The sequence below is a fragment of the Salvelinus alpinus genome, chromosome 34, assembly GCF_045679555.1.
Source record: "Salvelinus alpinus chromosome 34, SLU_Salpinus.1, whole genome shotgun sequence".
Lineage (NCBI taxonomy): Eukaryota > Metazoa > Chordata > Actinopteri > Salmoniformes > Salmonidae > Salvelinus > Salvelinus alpinus.
The window spans coordinates 152,074-180,000 of NC_092119.1; the positions used below are offsets into that span (position 1 = coordinate 152,074).

General features: G+C 44.8%; 2 protein-coding genes across 8 annotated transcripts in view; one reads left to right on the forward strand and one right to left on the reverse strand.

Annotated features, from left to right (window-relative positions):
- Positions 1–27,927, reverse strand: part of mrps26 (mitochondrial ribosomal protein S26) — a 197,241-nt gene that overhangs the window by 81,096 nt on the left and 88,218 nt on the right. The gene's annotated exons all lie outside the window — the stretch shown is intronic.
- Positions 512–27,598, forward strand: pank2 (pantothenate kinase 2). Of its 7 annotated transcripts, none has more exons than XR_011672567.1 (9): positions 512–1,214; positions 1,776–1,922; positions 8,404–8,609; positions 15,555–15,805; positions 19,491–19,667; positions 21,057–21,180; positions 22,064–22,864; positions 25,084–25,579; positions 25,704–27,598. XR_011672567.1 is itself a non-coding variant. In XM_071382227.1 (8 exons), the coding sequence occupies exons 1-8, from the start codon at positions 974–976 to the stop codon at positions 25,132–25,134; spliced, it is 1,998 nt and encodes a 665-aa protein (XP_071238328.1). In that variant the 5' UTR covers positions 512–973; the 3' UTR covers positions 25,135–27,598. The 7 variants fall into 7 exon arrangements, 4 of the variants coding, with proteins under 4 accessions (XP_071238328.1, XP_071238332.1, XP_071238331.1 ...); XR_011672569.1 differs by having other exon boundaries at positions 25,084–25,507; positions 25,744–27,598; XR_011672568.1 differs by having other exon boundaries at positions 25,084–25,487; positions 25,528–27,598.

Below are 27,927 nucleotides of genomic sequence, written 5' to 3' on the forward strand. Positions count from 1 at the left end.
CACAAATATTGCTGCTGTGATGGCACACTGTGGTATTTCACCCAGTAGACATGGGTGTTTCATTATCTATTCTATAAATGATGTCTAAACAGTGAGCAATTCACCAATTTCCTTTCAAGAGGTTGTGAAAATAAATGTACATTGTAAATGTATCTTTAAGAGGGTTGCAGGTAACCTAGTGGTTGGGCCAATAACTGAAAGATTGCTGGTTCAAATCCCTGAGCTGACTAGGTGTAAAATCTCTCTGTGCCCTTGAGCAAGGTACTTAACCCTAATTGCTCCTGTAAGTTGCTCTGCATAGGAGTGTCTGCTAAATCAGTGGTTCCTGGGGGTACTTGGCCTATCCATAGGGGGGACTTGATGACACCATAGCCCTCTGGTAAAATGCACATGAGGGGAAAGCAAAATTCAGTTGGTGGTACATTAACTGAAAACGGTTGGGTACCACTGTGCTAAATTACCTTAATTTAAACTCTTGGTGCTATATTCCCCACCTTCTATTGAACGCGGAACCATTATTGTCCAATGACATGACTAGAACGGTCATGGCTAGAAGGGATCCAGCTTTTGTAAAAAAACAAAAATAATGTCAGATTTGGACTTTTCGAATTATCGTAACAGGATAATTAGGTTAATGTTATGAAAATGGTTTAGAGTTTGCTTAAATTCAACAACAAAAAATTATACTTTTGACGTTAATTTGACAAAAACTTGATCCCTTTGACCGACGAGAACATTCTTGGAGGGATCGCTACGTTTAGGTTAGAAGGAATTGGCTCAGAGCTCCTGCCACTCTTCAGCATCATCTTGTTGTGAAAACGAACTGACATCAAAACATTGGCAACATTTTTTTTTTTATAGCTAACAAGATCCATTTTATTTAGCTACCTTGTCAGCTTTAGATATTATCTCAATCGGAACGCAGAATTGAATACGAATTGTATATCAAGACGTCATTCTTCAATTGTATTCAATGGAAGAGCGGAATGGCCACCACGGCGAGAATGAACCGGAGACCGGGGAAAACGAAGACGCGGCGGAGCCTCCACCGAAGCAGTCGCGTTCAAGGAGTGACGAGTCGAATAATTTTGGATTAGACAGTAACAACATGGAGACAACTACGGCCGGGGGAAGTGCCACCGATGAACGACGCACGTCCACATCCAACTATTCGTCAAGGCAAAGGATTGACTCCCTGAGAAAGACCAGGCCACGTACGTTGAACAGTAACTTTTACCTATCTTGCTAATGTTGGCTAACGGCAGCATAAGAGATAACTGCAAATAACTGCCTTCTCTGTGGTCATGTCCAGTTGTACAATGTGAACTAGCTGTTGACTTGACTGTTTTTCAGCAGACAAGATGGCGTCTCAGTACACACTGCCTTAGGGGAGGACCGTGTATACACAGCGGTCTACTGTTATTGTCATATTTATTAGCGTTGTATTGAAGAAGACCGTTCAACAAGCTTTGGTGTCACGATTGCCCGACATTTTAAGAAACAGTTGACATTTTAATATATATTGTAGTGTTATTTGATGCCAAACGTTACAGATGTGTTGGGATTGCGCAGTAACCAGCGCTGTCATTGTCAACGATAACTCATTGCGTACTGTAGTGTGTTGTTGACATTTGATTTGCTGTTCACCCTCCCTCCTAATCACTTCCAGACCTGTCGCTATGCAGCAACTCTATTTGTATGTACTGTTGCTGACATTTTTATTAACAAATATTTGTTTCCTCGTCTCTTTCTGTTTGGTCTCTGTGTCTATACAGCCTTCCCCTGGTTTGGGATGGACATCGGTGGCACCCTGGTGAAGCTGGTCTATTTTGAGCCCAAAGATATCACAGCCGAGGAGGAGCAGGAGGAGGTAGAGAACCTAAAGAGCATCCGGCGCTACCTGACCTCCAACATAGCCTACGGTAAGAATCAAATCACATTTTATTGGTCATATACACATGGTTAGCAGATGTTAATGCGAGTGTAGTGAAATGCTTGTGCTTCTAGTTCACGACAGTGCAGTAATATCTAACAAGTAATCTAACAATTCCCCAACAATTACCTAATACACACAAATCTAAAGGGGTAAATGAGAATATGTACATATAAGTATATGGATGAGCGATGGCCGAGCAGGATAGGCAAGGTGCAATAGATGGTATAAAATATATATATATATATAAACATTATTGAAGTGGCATTGTTTACAGTGATTAGTGATCTATTTATTAGTGTCCAGTAATTGGGTGTCAATGTAGGCAGCAGCCTCCCTGAGTTAGTGATGGCTGTTTAGCAGTCTGATGGCCTTGAGATAGAAGCTGTTTTTCGATCTTTCGACTTGTGCTTCTAGTTCCGACAGTGCAGCAATATCTAACAATTCCACAACTACCTAATGCACACAAGTCTAAGTAAAGGGATGGAATAAGAATATATAAATATATGGATGGGCAATGACTGACTGGCATAAGCAAGATGCAATATATGGTATCCAGTATACAGTATATCCATATTGGATGGGTAATGCAAGATATATGAACATTATTAAAGTGACTAGTGATCCGTTTCTTAAAGTGGCCAATGATTTCAAGACTGTATGTAGGCAGCAGCCTCTCTCTGTGTTTGTGATGGCTGTTTTAACAGTCGGATGTCCTTGAGATAGAAGCTATTTTTCAGTCTCCTGGTCCCAGCTTACCTATGGTAAGACCTCACCTGGCCCAGACTATAGACCTAACACAGCCTATGGTAAGACCTCACCTAGCCCAGACTATAGACCTAATAGGGCCTATGGTAAGACCTCACCTGGCCCAGACTATAGACCTAATACAGCCTATGGTAAGACCTCACCTGGCCCAGACTATAGACCCAATACAGCCTATGGTAAGACCTCACCTGGCCCAGACTATAGACCTAACACAGCCTATGGTAAGAACTCACCTGACCCGGACTATAGACCTAATGCAGCCTATGGTAAGACCTCACCTGCCATGTCATTTTCAATTGTATTGATTGTCCATTACAAGTGTTCACAGGGAACATGTTTAGCCTACAGAATGTTAAAACACCTCTGGTGAGAAGATCCTATAGATGAGGTTTACATTATCAGGTTTACAGACAGTCCATCTAGAAGGCTGACAGTCAGTCCATCTAGAAGGCTGACAGTCAGTCCATCTAGAAGGCTGACAGTCAGTCCATCTAGAAGGCTGACAGTCAGTCCATCTAGAAGGCTGACAGTCAGTCCATCTAGAAGGCTGACAGTCAGTCCATCTAGAAGGCTGACAGACAGTCCATCTAGAAGGCTGACAGACAGTCCATCTAGAAGGCTGACAGACAGTCCATCTAGAAGGCTGACAGACAGTCCATCTAGAAGGCTGGCAGACAGTCCATCTAGAAGGCTGGCAGACAGTCCATCTAGAAGGCTGGCAGACAGTCCATCTAGAAGGCTGGCAGACAGTCCATCTAGAAGGCTGACAGACAGTCCATCTAGAAGGCTGGCAGACAGTCCATCTAGAAGGCTGGCAGACAGTCCATCTAGAAGGCTGGCAGACAGTCCATCTAGAAGGCTGGCAGACAGTCCATCTAGAAGGCTGACAGACAGTCCATCTAGAAGGCTGACAGACAGTCCATCTAGAAGGCTGACAGACAGTCCATCTAGAAGGCTGACAGACAGTCCATCTAGAAGGCTGACAGACAGTCCATCTAGAAGGCTGACAGTCAGTCCATCTAGAAGGCTGACAGTCAGTCCATCTAGAAGATTCACTAAATCCTATAACAAAGCATATGTACCTATCCAACTGGTACGTACCCCATAATGAGAGAGAGCCCAACATTTACATTGTCTTTGCATAACAATATAAGTGTAATTACAGGACTATATATAGTGCCTTCAGGAACTATTCATACCCCTTGACTTATTCCACATCAACACACAGAACCCCATAATGACAAAGAGAAAACATGTTCTTAGACATTTTAGCAAATTTCTTAAATTAAATACAGAAATAGCTAATTTACTAAATAGCTAATTTACTGATCAAATATGGTGTTGTTATTAAAGTCAGACACAACAGCAGAAGAGCTAACGTTCGTTACAACATCAGACAGCTAACGTTAGCTAGTTAACGTTACAACACCAGACAGCTTTTAACCCGGCACAGCCAGAAGAGGACTGGCCACCCCTCATAGCCAGGTTCCTCTTTAGGTTTCTTCCTAGGTTTTGGCCTTTCTAGGGAGTTTTTCCTAGCCACCGTGCTTCTACACCTGCATTGCTTGCTGTTTGGGGTTTTAGGCTGGGTTTCTGTACAGCACTTTGAGATATCAGCTGATGTACGAAGGGCTATATAAAATAAACTTGATTTGATTTGATAGCTAACGTTACATCATCAGATGAGCTAACGTTAGTAACCTAACCAATTCACTATAGTATTAACTAGCTAACGTTACAACATCAGATGAGCTAACGTTAGTAACCTAACCAATTCACTATAGTATTAACTAGCTAACGTTACAACATCAGATGAGCTAACGTTAGTAACCTAACCAATTCGCTATAGTATTAACTAGCTAACGTTACAACATCAGATGAGATAACGTTAGTAACCTAACCAATTCGCTATAGTATTAACTAGCTAACGTTACAACATCAGATGAGCTAACGTTAGTAACGTAACCAATTCGCTATAGTATTAACTAGCTAACGTTACAACATCAGATGAGATAACGTTAGTAACCTAACCAATTCGCTATAGTATTAACTAGCTAACGTTACAACATCAGATGAGCTAACGTTAGTAACCTAACCAATTCACTATAGTATTAACTAGCTAACGTTACAACATCAGATGAGCTAACGTTAGTAACCTAACCAATTCGCTATAGTATTAACTAGCTAACGTTACAACATCAGATGAGATAACGTTAGTAACCTAACCAATTCGCTATAGTATTAACTAGCTAACGTTACAACATCAGATGAGCTAACGTTAGTAACGTAACCAATTCGCTATAGTATTAACTAGCTAACGTTACAACATCAGATGAGATAACGTTAGTAACCTAACCAATTCGCTATAGTATTAACTAGCTAACGTTACAACATCAGATGAGCTAACATTAGTAACCTAACCAATTCGCTATAGTATTAACTAGCTAACGTTACAACATCAGATGAGATAACGTTAGTAACCTAACCAATTCGCTATAGTATTAACTAGCTAACGTTACAACATCAGATGAGCTAACATTAGTAACCTAACCAATTCGCTATAGTATTAACTAGCTAACGTTACAACATCAGATGAGATATCGTTAGTAACCTAACCAATTCGCTATAGTATTAACTGGTAAACGACTCCTTGCCGTTCCTCAAGTTATAACGCGTTAGTTGCTTATTGGACCCTGGCAATCTGTGTGAAATGTTAACTAGCTAACAAACTAACCACTATCTGTTAAGTAATGTTTTCCCTCTACAGAATGTGGTTAATTTTCAGAATGAGAGAATTAGGTGAAAATGAGGTGTTACTTGTTAAACAAGTGGATTCAGGGATCAAGTGTAGCTGGAGTTGGTCCTGGCTTAAACTGGGCCTGGCTTAAACTGGGCCTGGCTTAATTAAACTGGGCCTGGCTTAAGATGGATGCCACTATGGAGGTGAAAGGAACACAACACACTTTCCCTCTTCCTCACTGCTGCTGGCACATTGTAGAACAGATGTCCACAGGCAGGAAGTGTAGTGTAGCCCAAAGACATTGCTTTTGTTGTGTTGAACTTGACAGTAACGTGTGTGTGTGTGTGTGTGTGTGTGTGTGTGTGTGTGTGTGTGTGTGTGTGTGTGTGTGTGTGTGTGTGTGTGTGTGTGTGTGAGAGAGAGCGGGGATTATACTTTTGTTTTTACTCAGTGAATTATTTTTTTGCACTCATGTAGCCTTGTGCACTTGATCGATGTCTATAGTGGCCACTATAATAGAGCAACAATCGAATGCCTGTTTGTTTCATTCTATTTCTACTTTAAGATGTTTTCTCCCACAGTGCAATATTTAGATGTGTGTGGTCACAAGCGTTCTATTATAAAGGCTGTCGTGGAACCAGGCTCTGAGGGGTGGCCAGTCCTCTTCTGGCTGTGCTGGGTGGAGATTATAAGAGTACATGGCCATTAAGGCCAGATCGTTCTTCAAGATATTCAAACGTTCATAGATGACCAGCAGGGTCAAAATAATAATCACAAAATGCTGTCTGTCAAGTAGTACTGGTAACCAGTGTTGTCACATTCTCTAGTGGCCCTGCACTGTATTCCAGTTCTACACTAACTCTGGCACTGGCACATGATTTGGTCGCACCTAAGTTAATCAATAATGCCTGTGTCCCATAATGCACCTGTATTCCATACAGAAGCAGGCTAGTAATGACTAGCCATCTTTTTAAAATTAGCTGCCCTTGTGTTCTTACGCGGATTTGGATAGATTTACTGTAAAAGCAAAGAAAAGAGACTGTTAAATCTGTATTTATTGCCGATTTCAAAGTGACGTATGTTCTTTTCTGCAAAGTCCTCTAGAGGGCAGAATAACTTCTTCTTCTTTTTTAAACAATACTTGTTTAAAAACGATACCAAGGCAACAAAAAAAACGGACTGATTTCACCCAGTTTTTTTCAGGTTTTTGCTCTCAAAATCACACTTTTTTTTTTCTCCCATAGAACATCCAATTTTGTTAATTTTCTAAGTCCACAACAGTGCTTAAACCACATCAGGGTACCATTTGAGAAATGTAGATAATTTTAGTGTAGTACCCTTTAATAATTCCGGCCCAGCCAGACTGTGTTTGGGTATTAGCTTTGTAGTGCACTTGGGATGGAGGTTTCAAAACAAAATGGCCACTGGATTCATGCAAATAATCCTGATTCTGCCCTTTAGGCATAGGCTACTTTTTTAGGGGGGAGGGGTTGTACTAATCAATATGGATGTTATTATTATTTTTTTGTCAAATGGATTTTTTTTTATTTTTTTTATTAAAAAAAAAATACAAATCCTCTAATCTTCACACAATACCCCATAATGACAGTGAAAACAGGTTTTTTGAAATTTGTGCAAATGTATTAAAAATAAAAAAACAATACCTTATTTACGTAAGTATTCAGACCCTTTGCTATGAGACTGAAATGTAATACATTTTAGAATAAGGCTGTGAAGTAGCCAAATGTGGGAAAAAGTCAAGGGGTCTGAATACTTTCGGGAGGCTCTATATACAGCTCCTTCAGAAAGTCTTCAGACCCCTTGACTTTTCCACATTTTGTTGTTACAGCCTGAATTCAAAATGGATTGCATTTATTTGTTTTATCTACACACAATATCCCATCATGACTTAAGTGAAAATGTGTTTTTAAAAATGATTGAACTGTCATTTGAACATAATCAACCTAATTTAAAAAACTGTGACCTATTATCAAATCTTATAGGTTATAACTTTGATTTAAGTGTTAAAGGATTCTCCACGGGTTTGTAGTAGAGCGTAACGATAAGATGAACCGTAACTCTCCAGAAGACATAGATGCTCCATGTATAGTACTTAGACTGGGGATGAGTGTTCACTGACGACAAGGTGGTGCTGAGTGAGAGGCTGCCATGGATGGGGATGGAATGAAGCCACCCTAAAGAACAAGGCATATAGCTAGCCTGCTAGTAAGGGCAATGCATATAGCTAGCCTGCTAGTAAGGGCAAGGCATATAGCTAGCCTGCTAGTAAGGGCAAGGCATATAGCTAGCCTGCTAGTAAGGGCAAGGCATATAGCTAGCCTGCTAGTAAGGGCAATGCATATAGCTAGCCTGCTAGTAAGAACAAGGCATATAGCTAGCCTGCTAGTAAGGGCAATGCATATAGCTAGCCTGCTAGTAAGGGCAAGGCATATAGCTAGCCTGCTAGTAAGGGCAAGGTATATAGCTAGCCTGCTAGTAAGGGCAAGGCATATAGCTAGCCTGCTAGTAAGGGCAAGGCATATAGCTAGCCTGCTAGTAAGGGCAAGGCATATAGCTAGCCTGCTAGTAAGGGCAAGGCATATAGCTAGCCTGCTAGTAAGGGCAAGGCATATAGCTAGCCTGCTAGTAAGGGCAAGGCATATAGCTAGCCTGCTAGTAAGGGTAATTTGTAGGCGTTCCTGCATGTGGGCATTCCCAGGACCCCCCCCCCCCCCCCCCCCAGTAGAAGTAGTTAGATGCTGGAATGCCCAGATGCAGGAATGCCCTGAATTGCGGTCTGCAGTTGCACCCTTCTCGATATCCGTGCAGCAACATTCATTAACCCTAAGCTCAATGGATCTGTATCTGAGGGTGTGTGTGTATCTGGGGGGGGGGGGGTAAAAGAAATGCACAATACGGACTAAGAAAAGTAATCCTTCTGACGGTGAATCTGTGGTGCTAGGTAAGACGGGGATCAGAGATGTCCACCTGGAGATGAAGGACCTGACGATATGCGGACGCACAGGGAACCTCCACTTCATCCGTTTCCCCACCCAGGATCTGCCGGCCTTCCTACAGATGGCTCGCAGCAAACACTTCTCTAGCCTCCACACCACCCTCTGTGCCACCGGAGGGGGTGCCTACAAGTTTGAGTTCGACTTCCGCCAGGTGGGTTCAGTAAAGGGAAAAGATTTTAGCGGGAAAGAGAGCGACCATCCCTCTAGTGACTGTAATGTTTGCAGGTTAGCGTTTCTCGTCCTGAATGTTGTTCTGGAGGCAGCACCTCAGAGTGGATCGCTAGCAGGCACAGCCACAAAGTCCTAGTATGTTTTTAACCCTCAAATGAACCCTGACCTTAAACACACTGCTAATCCTAATGCCTAACCTTTAAATTAAGACCATAAAAGCAACAGCAACAAAAAAATGTTTATTCATAATTTTTTTACAAATTAGCCAATTTTGGTCTTTGGCATTTTGCAGCTGGTCTATCTGAAGGGAAACACTCAGTACTGCAAGCAGTACTAGATTGATCACTAATGGCAACCTGCGTAATGTTCTTTGATGAATTGTCCCGTCTCTTCCAGAAGCCTATTAATACATTGACAAGCTTGGCGGGGGAGGGGGGGATTTTTTGCTGTAAGACACCACATGATCAGAAAGGTTCATATTTATCTTCCTGATGTTAATTGATTTTAAGTGAATATATGCACTGAGTGTACAAAACATTAGGAACACCTGACCAGGTGAATCCAAGTGAAAGCTATGATCCCTTATTGATGTCACCTGTTAAATCCACTACAATCAGTGTAGATGAAGGGGAGGAGACAGGTTAAAGTAGGCTTTTTAAGCCTTGAGACAATTGAGACATGGATTGTGGGTGTGGGCCATTGAGGGTATGGTAGTAGATACCAGGCGCACTGGTTTGTGTCAAGAACTGCAACGCTGCTGGATTTTTCACGCTCAACAGTTTCCCGTGTAGATCAAGAATGGTCCACCACCCAAAGGACATCCAGCCAACTTGACACAACTGTGGGAAGCATTGGAGTCAACATGGACCAGCATCCCTGTGGAACGCTTTCTACACCTTGTAGAGTCCATGTCCTGACGAATTGAGGCTGTTCTGAGGGCAAAATGGGGAGGTGCAACTCAATATGAGGAAGGTGTTCCTAATGTTTGGTATAGTCAGTAAATGTATTAGGCAATTCTTTACAATATTTTTTAAATGCTATTATATGATGAATTGAGGAAAATAACCTCCTGTTCTCAGATGGCTGACCTCCTGACCTCTCTTCTCCTCAGATGGCTGACCTGTACTCTTCTCTCCTCAGATATCTGACCTCCTGTCCTCTTCTCTCCTCAGATGGCTGACCTCCTGTCCTCTTCTCTCCTCAGATGGCTGACCTGTACTCTTCTCTCCTCAGATATCTGACCTCCTGTCCTCTTCTTCTCCTCAGATGGCTGACCTCCTGTCCTCTTCTCTCCTCAGATGGCCGACCTCCTGACCTCTTCTTCTCCTCAGATGGCTGACCTCCTGTCCTCTTCTTCTCCTCAGATGGCTGACCTCCTGACCTCTTCTTCTCCTCAGATATCTGACCTCCTGTCCTCTTCTTCTCCTCAGATGGCTGACCTCCTGTCCTCTTCTTCTCCTCAGATATCTGACCTCCTGTCCTCTTCTCTCCTCAGATGGCTGACCTCCTGTCCTCTTCTCTCCTCAGATGGCTGACCTCCTGTCCTCTTCTCTCCTCAGATGGCTGATCTCCTGTCCTCTTCTCTCCTCAGATGGCTGATCTCCTGTCCTCTTCTCTCCTCAGATGGCTGACCTCCTGACCTCTTCTTCTCCTCAGATATCTGACCTCCTGTCCTCTTCTTCTCCTCAGATGGCTGACCTCCTGTCCTCTTCTTCTCCTCAGATATCTGACCTCCTGTCCTCTTCTCTCCTCAGATGGCTGATCTCCTGTCCTCTTCTCTCCTCAGATGGCTGACCTCCTGTCCTCTTCTCTCCTCAGATGGCTGACCTCCTGTCCTCTTCTCTCCTCAGATGGCTGACCTCCTGTCCTCTTCTTCTCCTCAGATGGCTGACCTCCTGTCCTCTTCTTCTCCTCAGATATCTGACCTCCTGTCCTCTTCTCTCCTCAGATGGCTGACCTCCTGTCCTCTTCTCTCCTCAGATGGCTGACCTCCTGTCCTCTCTCTCCTCAGATGGCTGACCTCCTGTCCTCTTCTCTCCTCAGATGGCTGACCTCCTGTCCTCTTCTCTCCTCAGATGGCTGACCTCCTGTCCTCTCTCTCCTCAGATGGCTGACCTCCTGACCTCTTCTCTCCTCAGATGGCTGACCTCCTGTCCTCTTCTCTCCTCAGATGGCTGACCTCCTGTCCTCTTCTCTCCTCAGATGGCTGACCTCCTGTCCTCTTCTCTCCTCAGATGGCTGACCTCCTGTCCTCTCTCTCCTCAGATGGCTGACCTCCTGACCTCTTCTCTCCTCAGATGGCTGACCTCCTGTCCTCTTCTCTCCTCAGATGGCTGACCTCCTGTCCTCTTCTTCTCCTCAGATGGCTGACCTCCTGTCCTCTTCTCTCCTCAGATATCTGACCTCCTGTCCTCTTCTCTCCTCAGATGGCTGATCTCCTGACCTCTTCTTCTCCTCAGATGGCTGACCTCCTGTCCTCTTCTCTCCTCAGATGGCCGACCTCCTGACCTCTTCTTCTCCTCAGATGGCTGACCTCCTGTCCTCTTCTTCTCCTCAGATGGCTGACCTCCTGACCTCTTCTTCTCCTCAGATATCTGACCTCCTGTCCTCTTCTTCTCCTCAGATGGCTGACCTCCTGTCCTCTTCTTCTCCTCAGATATCTGACCTCCTGTCCTCTTCTCTCCTCAGATGGCTGACCTCCTGTCCTCTTCTCTCCTCAGATGGCTGACCTCCTGTCCTCTTCTCTCCTCAGATGGCTGACCTCCTGTCCTCTTCTCTCCTCAGATGGCTGATCTCCTGTCCTCTTCTCTCCTCAGATGGCTGATCTCCTGTCCTCTTCTCTCCTCAGATGGCTGATCTCCTGTCCTCTTCTCTCCTCAGATGGCTGACCTCCTGTCCTCTTCTTCTCCTCAGATGGCTGATCTCCTGTCCTCTTCTCTCCTCAGATGGCTGACCTCCTGTCCTCTTCTTCTCCTCAGATGGCTGACCTCCTGTCCTCTTCTCTCCTCAGATGGCTGACCTCCTGTCCTCTTCTCTCCTCAGATGGCTGATCTCCTGTCCTCTTCTCTCCTCAGATGGCTGACCTCCTGTCCTCTTCTCTCCTCAGATGGCTGATCTCCTGTCCTCTTCTTCTCCTCAGATGGCTGACCTCCTGACCTCTTCTTCTCCTCAGATATCTGACCTCCTGTCCTCTTCTCTCCTCAGATATCTGACCTCCTGTCCTCTTCTCTCCTCAGATGGCTGACCTCCTGTCCTCTTCTTCTCCTCAGATGGCTGATCTCCTGTCCTCTTCTCTCCTCAGATGGCTGACCTCCTGTCCTCTTCTCTCCTCAGATGGCTGATCTCCTGTCCTCTTCTCTCCTCAGATGGCTGACCTCCTGACCTCTTCTTCTCCTCAGATGGCTGACCTCCTGACCTCTTCTTCTCCTCAGATGGCTGACCTCCTGTCCTCTTCTTCTCCTCAGATGGCTGACCTCCTGTCCTCTTCTCTCCTCAGATGGCTGACCTCCTGTCCTCTTCTCTCCTCAGATGGCTGACCTCCTGTCCTCTTCTTCTCCTCAGATGGCTGATCTCCTTTCCTCTTCTTCTCCTCAGATGGCTGATCTCCTGTCCTCTTCTCTCCTCAGATGGCCGACCTCCTGTCCTCTTCTCTCCTCAGATGGCTGACCTCCTGTCCTCTTCTTCTCCTCAGATGGCTGACCTCCTGTCCTCTTCTCTCCTCAGATGGCTGACCTCCTGTCCTCTTCTTCTCCTCAGATGGCTGACCTCCTGTCCTCTTCTCTCCTCAGATGGCTGACCTCCTGTCCTCTTCTCTCCTCAGATGGCTGACCTCCTGTCCTCTTCTTCTCCTCAGATGGCTGATCTCCTTTCCTCTTCTTCTCCTCAGATGGCTGATCTCCTGTCCTCTTCTCTCCTCAGATGGCTGACCTCCTGTCCTCTTCTCTCCTCAGATGGCTGACCTCCTGTCCTCTTCTTCTCCTCAGATGGCTGACCTCCTGTCCTCTTCTTCTCCTCAGATGGCTGACCTCCTGTCCTCTTCTTCTCCTCAGATGGCTGACCTCCTGTCCTCTTCTTCTCCTCAGATGGCTGACCTCCTGTCCTCTTCTCTCCTCAGATGGCTGACCTCCTGTCCTCTTCTTCTCCTCAGATGGCTGACCTCCTGTCCTCTTCTTCTCCTCAGATGGCTGACCTCCTGTCCTCTTCTCTCCTCAGATGGCTGACCTCCTGTCCTCTCTTCTTCTCCTCAGATATCTGACCTCCTGTCCTCTTCTTCTCCTCAGATGGCTGACCTCCTGTCCTCTTCTTCTCCTCAGATATCTGACCTCCTGTCCTCTTCTCTCCTCAGATGGCTGACCTCCTGACCTCTCTTCTCTCCTCAGATGGCTGACCTCCTGACCTCTCTTCTCTCCTCAGATGGCTGACCTCCTGACCTCTCTTCTTCTCCTCAGATATCTGACCTCCTGACCTCTCTTCTTCTCCTCAGATGGCTGACCTCCTGTCCTCTTCTCTCCTCAGATGGCTGACCTCCTGTCCTCTTCTCTCCTCAGATGGCTGATCTCCTGTCCTCTTCTCTCCTCAGATGGCTGATCTCCTGTCCTCTTCTCTCCTCAGATGGCTGATCTCCTGTCCTCTTCTCTCCTCAGATGGCTGATCTCCTGTCCTCTTCTCTCCTCAGATGGCTGATCTCCTGTCCTCTTCTCTCCTCAGATGGCTGACCTCCTGTCCTCTTCTCTCCTCAGATGGCTGACCTCCTGTCCTCTTCTCTCCTCAGATGGCTGACCTCCTGTCCTCTTCTTCTCCTCAGATGGCTGACCTCCTGACCTCTCTTCTCTCCTCAGATGGCTGACCTCCTGACCTCTCTTCTTCTCCTCAGATATCTGACCTCCTGACCTCTCTTCTTCTCCTCAGATGGCTGACCTCCTGTCCTCTTCTCTCCTCAGATGGCTGACCTCCTGTCCTCTTCTCTCCTCAGATGGCTGATCTCCTGTCCTCTTCTCTCCTCAGATGGCTGACCTCCTGTCCTCTTCTCTCCTCAGATGGCTGACCTCCTGTCCTCTTCTTCTCCTCAGATGGCTGACCTCCTGTCCTCTCTTCTTCTCCTCAGATATCTGACCTCCTGTCCTCTTCTTCTCCTCAGATATCTGACCTCCTGTCCTCTTCTCTCCTCAGATGGCTGACCTCCTGACCTCTCTTCTCTCCTCAGATGGCTGACCTCCTGACCTCTCTTCTTCTCCTCAGATATCTGACCTCCTGACCTCTCTTCTTCTCCTCAGATGGCTGACCTCCTGTCCTCTTCTCTCCTCAGATGGCTGACCTCCTGACCTCTTCTTCTCCTCAGATATCTGACCTCCTGTCCTCTTCTTCTCCTCAGATGGCTGACCTCCTGTCCTCTTCTTCTCCTCAGATGGCTGACCTCCTGTCCTCTTCTCTCCTCAGATATCTGACCTCCTGTCCTCTTCTCTCCTCAGATGGCTGACCTCCTGACCTCTTCTCTCCTCAGATGGCTGATCTCCTGTCCTCTTCTCTCCTCAGATGGCTGACCTCCTGTCCTCTTCTCTCCTCAGATGGCTGACCTCCTGTCCTCTTCTCTCCTCAGATGGCTGACCTCCTGTCCTCTTCTCTCCTCAGATATCTGACCTCCTGTCCTCTTCTCTCCTCAGATGGCTGACCTCCTGACCTCTTCTCTCCTCAGATGGCTGATCTCCTGTCCTCTCTTCTTCTCCTCAGATGGCTGACCTCCTGTCCTCTTCTCTCCTCAGATGGCTGACCTCCTGTCCTCTTCTTCTCCTCAGATGGCTGACCTCCTGTCCTCTTCTTCTCCTCAGATGGCTGACCTCCTGTCCTCTTCTTCTCCTCAGATGGCTGATCTCCTGTCCTCTTCTCTCCTCAGATGGCTGACCTCCTGTCCTCTTCTTCTCCTCAGATGGCTGACCTCCTGTCCTCTTCTCTCCTCAGATGGCTGACCTCCTGACCTCTTCTTCTCCTCAGATGGCTGACCTCCTGTCCTCTTCTCTCCTCAGATGGCTGACCTCCTGTCCTCTTCTCTCCTCAGATGGCCGATCTCCTGTCCTCTTCTCTCCTCAGATGGCTGACCTCCTGTCCTCTTCTTCTCCTCAGATGGCTGATCTCCTGTCCTCTTCTCTCCTCAGATGGCCGATCTCCTGTCCTCTTCTCTCCTCAGATGGCTGATCTCCTGTCCTCTTCTCTCCTCAGATGGCCGATCTCCTGTCCTCTTCTCTCCTCAGATGGCTGACCTCCTGACCTCTTCTCTCCTCAGATATCTGACCTCCTGTCCTCTTCTCTCCTCAGATGGCTGATCTCCTGTCCTCTTCTCTCCTCAGATGGCTGACCTCCTGACCTCTTCTCTCCTCAGATATCTGACCTCCTGTCCTCTTCTCTCCTCAGATGGCTGATCTCCTGTCCTCTTCTCTCCTCAGATGGCTGACCTCCTGACCTCTTCTCTCCTCAGATATCTGACCTCCTGTCCTCTTCTCTCCTCAGATGGCTGACCTCCTGTCCTCTTCTCTCCTCAGATGGCTGACCTCCTGTCCTCTTCTTCTCCTCAGATGGCTGACCTCCTGACCTCTTCTTCTCCTCAGATGGCTGACCTCCTGTCCTCTTCTCTCCTCAGATGGCCGATCTCCTGTCCTCTTCTTCTCCTCAGATGGCTGACCTCCTGACCTCTTCTCTCCTCAGATGGCTGACCTCCTGTCCTCTTCTTCTCCTCAGATGGCTGACCTCCTGTCCTCTTCTTCTCCTCAGATGGCTGACCTCCTGTCCTCTTCTCTCCTCAGATGGCTGATCTCCTGTCCTCTTCTCTCCTCAGATGGCTGACCTCCTGACCTCTTCTTCTCCTCAGATGGCTGACCTCCTGTCCTCTTCTCTCCTCAGATGGCTGACCTCCTGACCTCTCTTCTCTCCTCAGATGGCCGATCTCCTGCTGCTGAAGCTAGATGAGCTGGACTGTCTGATACGGGGCGTCCTCTACATAGACTCAGTGGTGTCCAATCCTTCAGAGTGTTACTACTATGAGAACCCTACAGACCCTGAACACTGTGTCCAGAAACCGTTCCCACTGGAGAACCCCTACCCTCTGCTGCTGGTCAACATCGGCTCTGGCGTCAGCATCCTGGCCGTCTACTCCAAGAACAACTACAAACGAGTAACTGGGACCAGGTAAGGTTAGCGTGCGGTCACTTTGTGGTCAAGCCTTTTGGCCACTGTCACCTGTGTCTATTAACCACATTCAAACCGAAAAGACGTACATTTGGATTCTATTTCTATTTCTTGCTGTGATTTAATTTCCTGTTTTACTTCACTGGTTTTATAACATGTAGCCGAGGTGATAAAAGAGAAGCACTTCCTTTCAGAAATGTTTTTCTCTACATGTCGAAATGGGGCCAAGTTGTACCTTGAACCTGTGAAATGGTTTAGCGTTTTGAACTGAGTTTGTTCTGTATTAGCCTGACTTATATTAGCCTGACATATATTAGCCTGACATATATTAGCCTGACTTATATTAGCCTGACTTGAATTAGCCTATAGGTCGTTGCCAATAAAACGTTACAATAAGGAGCACAGCGTTCGATTTGGCTGGTGGGGGTCAGATGGCTGACTAGGCATTGGTTTATAATGGCGCCAGAGTGGGGATGGCTGACTAGGCATTGGTTTATAGTGGCTGCCGTTTTACGGCCTCCTAACCAACTGTGTGCTTTTTCGAATTGTATGTAACTTATTTTGTACATAATGTTGCTGTTGCCGTCTTCTATGACCGAAAAGAGATTCTGGATATCAGATCAGCAATTACTCATCTCGAACTAGACAAAGATATTTCTTTAATGAGTCTGACGTGAAGGATATACTGCTTCTCCGAGACCAGGCCCAAATCCACGTCATTCGTGTGAAATAAACTGGATGATCGTTCGAGACTATCCTACTGACGGGACATTAAAAACTGTAATATCTTATGTTTCACCGAGTCGTGGCTGAACGACGACGTGGATAATATTAATTTGGCTGTGTACCTGTTCTGTCGATCCACAGAAAACGTCTGGTAAGACAAGGGGTGGTGGTCGGCCTGTATCTATTTGTCAATAAAAGCTGATTTGCGATGTCTAATATTGAGGAAGTCTCGAGGTATTACTCGCCTGAGGTAGAGTACCTCATGATAAGCTGTAGACCACACTATCTACCTAGAGAGTTTTATCTATTTACCACCACAAACCGATGATGGCACTAACTTAACTTCATATGGGTACCTGAGCGTCCCACCTGGCCAACATCCAGTGAAATTGCAGCGCGCGAAATTCAAAAATACTCAATTCAAATATTTAACATTCTTGAAAATATATGTGTTATACATCAAAATAAAGCTTAACTTCTTGTTAATCCAGCCGCCGTGTCAGATTTCAAAAAGGCTTTACGGCGAAAGCAAACCATGCGATTATCTGAGGACATCGCTCAGCACATAAAACATTACAAACAGTTACCAGCCAAGTAGATTAGTCACGAAAGTCAGAAATAGCAATAAAATGAATCACTTACCTTTGATCTTCGTATGGTTGCACTCACAAGACACCATGTTACACAAATGTTTGTTTTGTTCGACAAAGTCCCTCTTTATATCCAAAAACATCCATTTTGTTTGCGCGTTTTGTTCAGTAATCGAATGGCTCAAATGCGGTCACAAGAGGCAGGGGAAAATTCCAAATAGTATCCGTAAAGTTCGTAGAAACATGTCAAATGATGTTCATAATCAATCCTCAGGTTGTTTTTAGCCTAAATAATCAATATTATTTCAACCGGACAAAAGCTTCGTCAATATAAAAGGAAAACAAGAAAGGCGTGCCGAACACGCCCCCATTCACTTCGACGGGGATGTAGTGGAACGGGTCGAGAGTTTCAAGTTCCTTGGTGTCCACATCACTAACAAACTATCATGGTCCAAACACACCAAGACAGTCATGAAGAGGGTACGACAACACCTTTTCCCCCTCAGGAGACTGAACAGATTTGGCATGGGTCCACCAGATACTCAAAGTTCTACAGCCGCACCATCGAGAGCATCCTGACCGGTTGCATCACCGTCTGGTATGGCAACGTCCGACCACAATGCGCTACAGAGGGTAACGCATACGGCCCAATACATCACTGGGGCCAAGCTTCCTGCCACCCAGGACCTACACTACCATTCAAAAGTTTGGGGTCACTTAGAAATGTCCTTTAATTGTCCATTAAAGTAACATCGAATTGATCAGAAACTGAAGATCTGGTACAACGCTGTGTACTACTCCCTTCACAGAACAGCGCAAACTTGCTCTAACCAGAATAGAAAGATGAGTGGGAGGCCCCGGTGCACAACTGAGCAAGAGGACAAGTGCATTAGAGTGTCTAGTTTGAGAAACGGATGCCTTACAAGTCCTCAACTGGCAGCTTCATTAAATAGTACCCGCAAAACACCCGTTTCAATGTCAACATTTAAGAGGCGACTCCGGGATGCTGGCCTTCCTTTATTATCCTCAAAGCGGGCAAAGAAGGTGTTTAGTTTGTCTGGAAGTGTGACATCGGTGTCCGTGACGTGGCAAGATTTCTTTTTTTGTAGTCCGTGATTTCCTGCATATATTTTAGAGGCTATTTATACAGAAAATTGGTATATAACCCATATAAACTATTTTTCTAATTATACAACAATATTTGGCGGTGACAGTATTTCTATAACAACATTTCTGATACATCACATGCCTTACTTTTGTTTTCCTGCATTAGTAAAAACAGGAAATGCATCACGTATGCCTCTACTTCCATTCATTCCAATTTACTCGTTTTGGATTTCTCCCTGACCAAGATGGCTGCCATTTGGCCCTGTTTTTGAACTTTGAGGGTTTATGACATACCCCCTCTAGTAATTTAATAGAGGCTGCAGGTAGCCTGGTGATTAGAGCGTTGGTCCGCCAGTAATCTAAAGGTTACTAGATTGAATCTCCGAGCTGACAAGGTACAAATCTGTCATTCTGCCCCTGAACACTGTTCCTAGGCCGTCATTGAAAATAAGAATTTGTTCTTAACTGACTTGCCTAGTTTAAGTAAATAAGGTTAAATAAATAAATAGGATCTCTGATTATCTGTTAGCTTTTCCTCCACGGACTGATGGTTGTCCAGAACCTGTTTTGTGCTTACATTCCACTCCGTGTTCTGACAAGGAATGGAATTCTAGCTAAACCAGACTGGTACCCAGGCTATGGTTGCTAAACCAGACTAGTACCCAGGCTATGGTTGCTCCCCTTGCCCTCTGTTTGTTGTCCTTGGTGGTTTGCCGGTCTGGCACATGACCGCTCAGGCCCTGTCTGTCATAATGGTCCTGTGTGCTGTCATAATGGTCCTGTGTGCTGTCATAATGGTCCTGTGTGCTGTCATAATGGTCCTGTGTGCTGTCATAATGGTCCTGTGTGTAGTCATAATGGTCCTGTGTGCTGTCATAATGGTCCTGTGTGCTGTCATAATGGTCCTGTGTGCTGTCATAATGGTCCTGTGTGCTGTCATAATGGTCCTGTGTGTAGTCATAATGGTCCTGTGTGTAGTCATAATGGTCCTGTGTGCTGCATGGCTAGAGGCAGGAGGGGACACGGAGCTGTTTCCCCTAGATTCTGATCTTAGTACAGATTTTGAATTTCCATCACCATTCGTTAAGTTTTGGATTTGGTAGAGGGGAAGCTGATCCTAGATCTGTACCTAGGCAGAAACGTCCCCCCCCGGAACCTAGAAAGGAGGAGCCTGGAACATTTTGGAGTGATATTTTTTTTTTTTAAGAATATGGTGGTAGGTTACTACAGGTTATAACAGTGTCCTGTGTTTCCCCATGCAGCCTGGGTGGAGGGACATTCCTGGGGCTGTGCTGTTTACTGACTGGCTGCTCCAGCTTCGAGGAGGCTCTGGAGATGGCGTCGCAGGGGGAGAGCACACACGTGGATAAGCTAGTACGGGATATCTACGGAGGGGACTACGAGCGCTTCGGCCTCCCCGGCTGGGCTGTGGCCTCCAGGTAAACCGTTAGCATTAGCCGGAGTGTATTCATCTACGGAGGGGACTACGAGCGCTTTGGCCTCCCCGGCTGGGCTGTGGCCTCCAGGTAAACCGTTAGCATTAGCCGGAGTGTATTCATCAGTGCACACAGTAGCAACAGGTAGCCTAGTGGTTAAGAGCATTGGGCCAGTAAGGGAACGGTTACTGGTTCGAATCTCTGATCCAACTAACTGAAAAATCTGTCTGTGCCGTTGAGCAATTCACTTAACCCTAATTGCTCTTGTAAGTCGCTCTGGACATGGTGTATATCTGTCTTGTAGTTTTGGGAACATGGTGTATATCTGTCTTGTAGTTTTGGGAACATGGTGTATTTCTGTCTTGTAGTTTTGGGAACATGGTGTATTTCTGTCTTGTAGTTTTGGGAACATGGTGTATTTCTGTCTTGTAGTTTTGGGAACATTGTGTATTTCTGTCTTGTAGTTTTGGGAACATGGTGTATTTCTGTCTTGTAGTTTTGGGAACATGGTGTATTTCTGTCTTGTAGTTTTGGGAACATGGTGTATTTCTGTCTTGTAGTTTTGGGAACATGGTGTATTTCTGTCTTGTAGTTTTGGGAACATGGTGTATTTCTGTCTTGTAGTTTTGGGAACATTGTGTATTTCTGTCTTGTAGTTTTAGGAACATGGTGTATTTCTGTCTTGTAGTTTTGGGAACATGGTGTATTTCTGTCTTGTAGTTTTGGGAACGTGGTGTATTTCTGTCTTGTAGTTTTGGGAACGTGGTGTATTTCTGTCTTGTAGTTTTGGGAACGTGGTGTATTTCTGTCTTGTAGTTTTGGGAACGTGGTGTATTTCTGTCTTGTAGTTTTGGGAACGTGGTGTATTTCTGTCTTGTAGTTTTGGGAACATTGTGTATTTCTGTCTTGTAGTTTTAGGAACATGGTGTATTTCTGTCTTGTAGTTTTGGGAACATGGTGTATTTCTGTCTTGTAGTTTTGGGAACGTGGTGTATTTCTGTCTTGTAGTTTTGGGAACGTGGTGTATTTCTGTCTTGTAGTTTTGGGAACGTGGTGTATTTCTGTCTTGTAGTTTTGGGAACGTGGTGTATTTCTGTCTTGTAGTTTTGGGAACATGGTGTATTTCTGTCTTGTAGTTTTGGGAACATGGTGTATTTCTGTCTTGTAGTTTTGGGAACATTGTGTATTTCTGTCTTGTAGTTTTAGGAACATGGTGTATTTCTGTCTTGTAGTTTTGGGAACATGGTGTATTTCTGTCTTGTAGTTTTGGGAACGTGGTGTATTTCTGTCTTGTAGTTTTGGGAACGTGGTGTATTTCTGTCTTGTAGTTTTGGGAACGTGGTGTATTTCTGTCTTGTAGTTTTGGGAACATGGTGTATTTCTGTCTTGTAGTTTTGGGAACATGGTGTGTAAAGAGAAGCGGGAGTCCATCTCTAAAGAGGACCTAGCCAGAGCCACCCTGGTCTCCATCACCAACAACATCGGCTCCATCACCAGGATGGTTGCGCTCAACGAGGTACTTCACTACGTCACAATGTAATGGCACCCTATTCCTTATATAGTGCATCACCAGGGCCCTGGTCAATAGTAGTGCACTATATCTAAACTGCCGTAGTGTATTTGTACAATTTGAAATTGTGAATAAATATAGCGATAATAAATACAGGAAATAGGCTGCCGTTTCAGACAGGAAATAGGCTGCCGTTTCAGACAGGAAATATGTTCAGGATGTTCAGTGGGGCGCTGGTTGTTCAGGGGGGATGTTCAGGGGGGGCTGGATGTTCAGGGGGGATGTGCAGTGGGGCGCTGGTTGTTCAGGGGGGGATGTTCAGGGGGCGCTGGATGTTCAGGGGGGGGATGTTCAGTGGGGCGCTGGTTGTTCAGGGGGGATGTTCAGTGGGGCGCTGGTTGTTCAGGGGGGATGTTCAGGGGGGCTGGATGTTCAGGGGGGATGTTCAGGGGGGCGCTTGATGTTCAGGGGGGATGTTCAGGGGGGCGCTTGATGTTCAGGGGGGGATGTTCAGGGGGGCGCTTGATGTTCAGGGGGGGATGTTCAGTGGGGCGCTGGTTGTTCAGGGGGGATGTTCAGTGGGGGCTGGATGTTCTCTCTTTGCCTTCAGCCTCTTTATGATGCTGCCTTGTGGAATCTGGATCAAGCAGCATTGTACAGGGCTATGAAGGCACTGGGCTCTGCTTCAGCCAGTCTGCATTGAAACTTGTTTTATTTTTCAGGTCTGTTGTCATTGATTTTGAGAAATTAAACTTAATCTTAAAATATTTATATGAATATCAGGTTGAAATGACCCATCTGTAATCATCCGTTTTACAACCATGAGGCGGTAAGAAAAAAAGGCGTTCCTATTGACCTGTACCCCCCCCCTGTTTGTGTTTCTGTTCAGAACATTGAGAGGGTGGTGTTCGTAGGGAACTTCCTGAGGGTGAACACCCTGTCCATGAAGCTACTGTCCTACGCCATGGACTACTGGTCTAAAGGCCAGCTGAAAGCCCTGTTCCTCAGACACGAGGTAAGACTGTATACTGGTCTGAAAGCCCTGTTCCTCAGACACGAGGTAAGACTGTCTACTGGTCTGAAAGCCCTGTTCCTCAGACACGAGGTAAGACTGTCTACTGGTCTGAAAGCCCTGTTCCTCAGACACGAGGTAAGACTGTCTACTGGTCTGAAAGCCCTGTTCCTCAGACACGAGGTAAGACTGTATACTGGTCTGAAAGCCCTGTTCCTCAGACACGAGGTAAGACTGTCTACTGGTCTGAAAGCCCTGTTCTTCATACACGAGGTAAGACTGTCTACTGGTCTGAAAGCCCTGTTCCTCAGACACGAGGTAAGACTGTCTACTGGTCTGAAAGCCCTGTTCCTCAGACACGAGGTAAGACTGTCTACTGGTCTGAAAGCCCTGTTCCTCAGACACGAGGTAAGACTGTCTACTGGTCTGAAAGCCCTGTTCTTCAGACACGAGGTAAGACTGTCTACTGGTCTGAAAGCCCTGTTCCACAGACACGAGGTAAGACTGTCTACTGGTCTGAAAGCCCTGTTCCACAGACACGAGGTAAGACTATCTACTGGTCTGAAAGCCCTGTTCCTTAGACACGAGGTAAGACTGTCTACTGGTCTGAAAGCCCTGTTCCTCAGACATGAGGTAAGAATATCTAGTGGTCTGAAAGCCCTGTTCCTCAGACACGAGGTAAGGTATTCAGTCAACCTGTAGTAAAGCTCTAGTGATGGAGTAGAATTTAAAAAAAAAAAAAATCCCTTGACGATGTATCTGCTTGGTTCAGTCTGTACAGTACCTTCAGAAAATATTCACACACCTTGACTTTTTCCACATTTTGTTAAGTTACAAGGTGATTTAATAATATTTTTTACACAAAATACTCTGTCAAAGGTGAAGAAATATTTGAACATTTGTAAAACAATGTAAAATATAACACTAATATCTTGATTACATCAGTATTCAACCCCCTGAGTCAATACATTTTAGAATCACTTTTGGCAGCAACTAAAGCTGTGAGTTTTTCTGGGTAAATCTTTTAAGAGCTTTGCACACCTGGATTGTACAATATTTGCACATTATTCTTTTAAAAATTGGCATTGCTAGTCAGCCATTTTCAAGTCTTGCCATATATTTTCAAGCTGATTTAAGTCAAAACTGTAACCAGGCCACTCAGGAACATTCAATGTCATCTTGGTAAGCAACTCCAGTGTATATTTGGCCTTGTGTTTTAGGTTATTATTCTGCTGAAAGCTGAATTTCTCTCCTAATGTCTGGTTTGAAAACAGACTGAACCAGGTTTTCCTCCAGGATTTTGGCTGTGCTTAGCTCTATACCGTCTCTTTTTATCCTAAAAAAAACTCCCCAATCCTTGCCGATGACAAGGATACCCATAACATAATCAATCAATCAAATGTATTTATAAAGCCCTTTTTACATCAGCAGATGTCACAAAGTGCTTACACAGAAACTCCAAAGAAGTGTAGAAGCATGGTGGCTTGGAAAAACTCCCTTGAAAGGCAGGAATCTAGGAAGAAACCTATAGAGGAACCAAGCTCTGAGGGGTGGCCAGTCCTCTATTGGCTGTGCCGTGTGGAGATTTATAAGAGTACATTGTTCTTCAAGATGTTCAAACGTTCATAGATGACCAGCAGGGTCAAATAATAATCAGTGGTTTTAGAGGGTGCAACAGGTCAGCACCTCAGGAGTAAATGTCTGTTGGCTTTTCATAGCAGCAACCACTATGTTTGAAAATATTGAGTGGTACTAAGTGTTGTTTTTGATTTGCCCCAAACATAACGCTTTATATTCAGGACACAAAGTACATTTCTTTGCCAAATGTTTTGCAGTTTTACTTTAGTGTCTTGTTGCAAAAAGGATGCATGTTTTAGAATATGTTGTATTCTATACAGGTTTCCTTTTCTCTCTGTCATTTAGGTTAGTATTGTGGAGTAACTACAATGTAGTTGATCCATCCTCAGTTTTCTCCTATATCACAGCTATTAACTCTGTTTTAAAATCACCATTGGCCTCATGGTGAAATCCCAGAGCGGTTTCCTTCCTCTCCGGTAACTGAGTTAGGAAGGACACCTGTATCTTTTGTAGTGACTGGGTGTATTGATACAATTAATAACTTCACCATACTCAACACTTATTGCAGACAGTCCATGCCACTTATTATGTGACTTGTTAAGCACATTTTATTTAGGCTTGCCATAACAAAGGGGTTGAATACTTATTGACTCAAGACATTTCAGGTTTTCATTTTTTATTAATTTGTATTTTTTTTTAAAATCTACATACATAATTCCACTTTGACATTATGGGGTATTGTGACACAACATCTCAATTGAATCCATTTTAAATTCTGTCTGTAACATAACAACATGTAGAAAAATGTCCAGGGGTGTGAAGACTTTCTGAAGGCCACTGTAGATAAACATACTGGAAAATGTACATCAAACACCATGGGAAGAGGGACTAAAGTAACAGAGTAAGACCAGGTTAAGCTCTTCCTAGATCAATCCTTGAGACAAAGTGAAGCTCCTCCCTGATCAATCCTTGAGACAAAGTAAAGCTCTTCCTAGATCAATCCTTGAGACAAAGTAAAGCTCTTCCTTGATCAATCCTTGAGACAAAGTAAAGCTCTTCCTTGATCAATCCTTGAGACAAAGTAAAGCTCTTCCTTGATCAATCGTTGAGACAAAGTAAAGCTCTTCCTTGATCAATCTATGAGACAAAGTAAAGCTCTTCCTTGATCAATCTATGAGACAAAGTAAAGCGATGGTACAGAACAACATGTCCTCTTGACCACTGTATATTTGCTCAGTTTGTATATCAAACACCGTGAGAAGGTGAGAGATCTGCAGTAAACTAAAATAACACGATTGTTTTTTTGTTTTTTTTGTCAGGGCTACTTCGGATCAGTCGGGGCTTTGCTGGAGCTCCTGGATCCATCCTGATTGCTACGGTGGCCCTGAAGGTCAAACTAGCACTTAAGACCCACGGACTGCTCTTACCCAAAGCCAGACTCGCACTTAGACTTAAGCTCTTAAACCAAAAAAACGTCCGTCCATCAGGACTACACCTTTATACTTTTATCCTCCTCACTCCATTGGTGCGGTGTGCTAGCATGTACAAGTAGCCAGATAGGTAGCCTGTAGAGTAGACAGATAGGTAGCCTGTACAGTAGCCAGATTGGTAGCCTGTAGAGTAGCCTGTAGGGTAGCTAGATAGGTAGACTATATAGTAGACAGGTAGCCTGTAGATTGGTAGCCTGTAGAGTAGCTAGATTGGTAGCCTGTATAGTAGACAGGTAGCCTGTACAGTAGCCAGGTAGGTAGCCTGTATAGTAGACAGGTAGCCTGTAGAGTAGCTAGATTGGTAGCCTGTAGAGTAGCTAGATTGGTAGCCTGTATAGTAGACAGATTGGTAGACTGTATAGTAGACAGGTAGCCTGTATAGTAGACAGGTAGCCTGTATAGTAGACAGGTAGCCTGTATAGTAGACAGGTAGCCTGTATAGTAGACAGGTAGCCTGTATAGTAGACAGGTAGCCTGTATAGTAGACAGGTAGCCTGGCCCGTCTGCATACGTTTGACAGGAATATGAATCGCTCCAGGAACGCCACCACTGTTGCCTTACCTGCTGGATGAGCACATGTCTGTTCAGCAGGTTTAATAGAATTGCTTGATTGCTCTGTCACCACCAGCAGCCAATGGCTCGGCTCTAATGTTGACCTCCATAGAAGGTTGCCCAATGGCTGAGGCCCAATGGGCATTCTCCTGGCACTAGCGTCAGGGTTAATGCCAGTCAATACAGGAAGCACACTGACGTTCCAATTCTCTTCAATGCTTTTCAATCAGGAAAATGTGGAATTTGGTTTACTTTCTGAATTGAACGGAATTGTAATGGAATTGATCTCAACCCTGATTTAACTGTTTGTTTAACTTTCTTTTATTTATTTTTACTATTGTTTACTGTGATATTTTCCCGCTCAGCTGCAAAGTAATTGTTACATATTGATGGGAAGAGGTGTTGATTGATATCTGATGACAAATGGAATATTTGGGGGGTCTGTTTTGGACATAAATGTTAAGTTATTATATGTTCACCTTCAATGAACTGTTACCAATGAACCTGACTCTTATTCAACTTTACATGATAGTTAAACATTTAGTCTTTATACTGCCTTGAGACTCTGTCTGTCTGTCTCTTTTCTCTCTGTCTGTCTCTGTCTGTCTCTCTCTCTCTCTGTCTGTCTCTCTGTCTCTGTCTGTCTCTTTCTCTCTGTCTCTGTCTGTCTCTTTCTCTCTGTCTCTCTGTCTGTCTCTCTGTCTGTCTCTCTGTCTGTCTCTCTCTCTGTCTGTCTCTCTCTGTCTCTCTGTCTGTCTCTCTGTCTCTCTGTCTCTGTCTGTCTCCTTTCTCTCTCTCTGTCTGTCTCTTTCTCTCTGTCTGTCTGTCTGTCTCTGTCTGTCTCTCTCTCTCTGTCTGTCTGTCTCTCTGTCTGTCTCTTTCTCTCTCTCTGTCTGTCTCTTTCTCTCTGTCTCTCTGTCTGTCTCTCTGTCTGTCTGTCTCTGTCTGTCTCTCTCTCTCTGTTCTGTCTCTCTGTCTGTCTCTCTGTCTCTGTCTGTCTCTTTCTCTCTGTCTCTGTCTGTCTCTTTCTCTCTGTCTCTCTGTCTGTCTCTCTGTCTCTGTCTGTCTGTCTCTTTCTCTCTCTGTCTCTACTATACTAGTTTCAACTATTCTCATTATTAGGCCTACTTTAACTAGCTTTATTCAGATCACCATGCCAACAGATATTCTTCCTGGAGTCCATACACACAACTAAAAATACATTACAGTTTACATTAAGACACGGTAGTAGGCAACACTTTCAGGGATCTGGATCTGCTGTATTTGTATAGGGGTTTTAAAGGGGAGTCCCGGGTCAGACTCCCCTTTGCCTCCAGAACATCCTGAATTCTTTGAGGAATGGAAACGTTGCTTAATTGGTATCAAGGGACCTTAACGTGTGGCAGGAAAAACATTCTCCACACCATTACACCACCGCCACCAGCCTGTAATCATATACATGCTTTAGTCCTATCCCAAAGGCAAGTAACGTACACAAGTTGTTCGTGTTCAGTCTCATCAAATCAGCTCTATGTTTTTTTTGTTTTGTTTTGTGTTATGGTGCAGCGTAATTGTTTTACATGATACTAGTGCTTCACATTCAGCTCAATACATTCTGTTAAGTGCCTGGTATGTTGTAGTCTAGGAAAGGTAGAAATGCAGACAATCCTATGAAGACATGCTTTTTGAAATCAGACCTGTCTTTGACTCCATACACCAAGTTCTCTATCTGTTGGTGATGTACAATGTAAAAAAAATAAAATAAATGTTATTACTAAATTTTTTGTAATAAATATATTTTGTGTCATATAAATTATTTGATTGTCATTTTCTGAGGTGATGCTTATTTATTTGATAATATAAAATTATAAAATTAACACGTCTAGTAAACAGGTCAGGGTACCAGCTACTCCACTATCTATGTTGTGGACCATAAGCATTTTTACTTTACCATTTTGGAAATGCACCCCTCCAGACCTATCTACTGTACATCACATATAATGGCATTTATCCCACATTAAAGACTCAAATAAAGGACCGTTTCAAATCTGTAGTCAGCTAACTGCAGTACAACTACTCAACTATCGATGTTATGTATTAGAAGTATCTTTATTGTACCATTTTCTAAAAGCACCCCTGCAA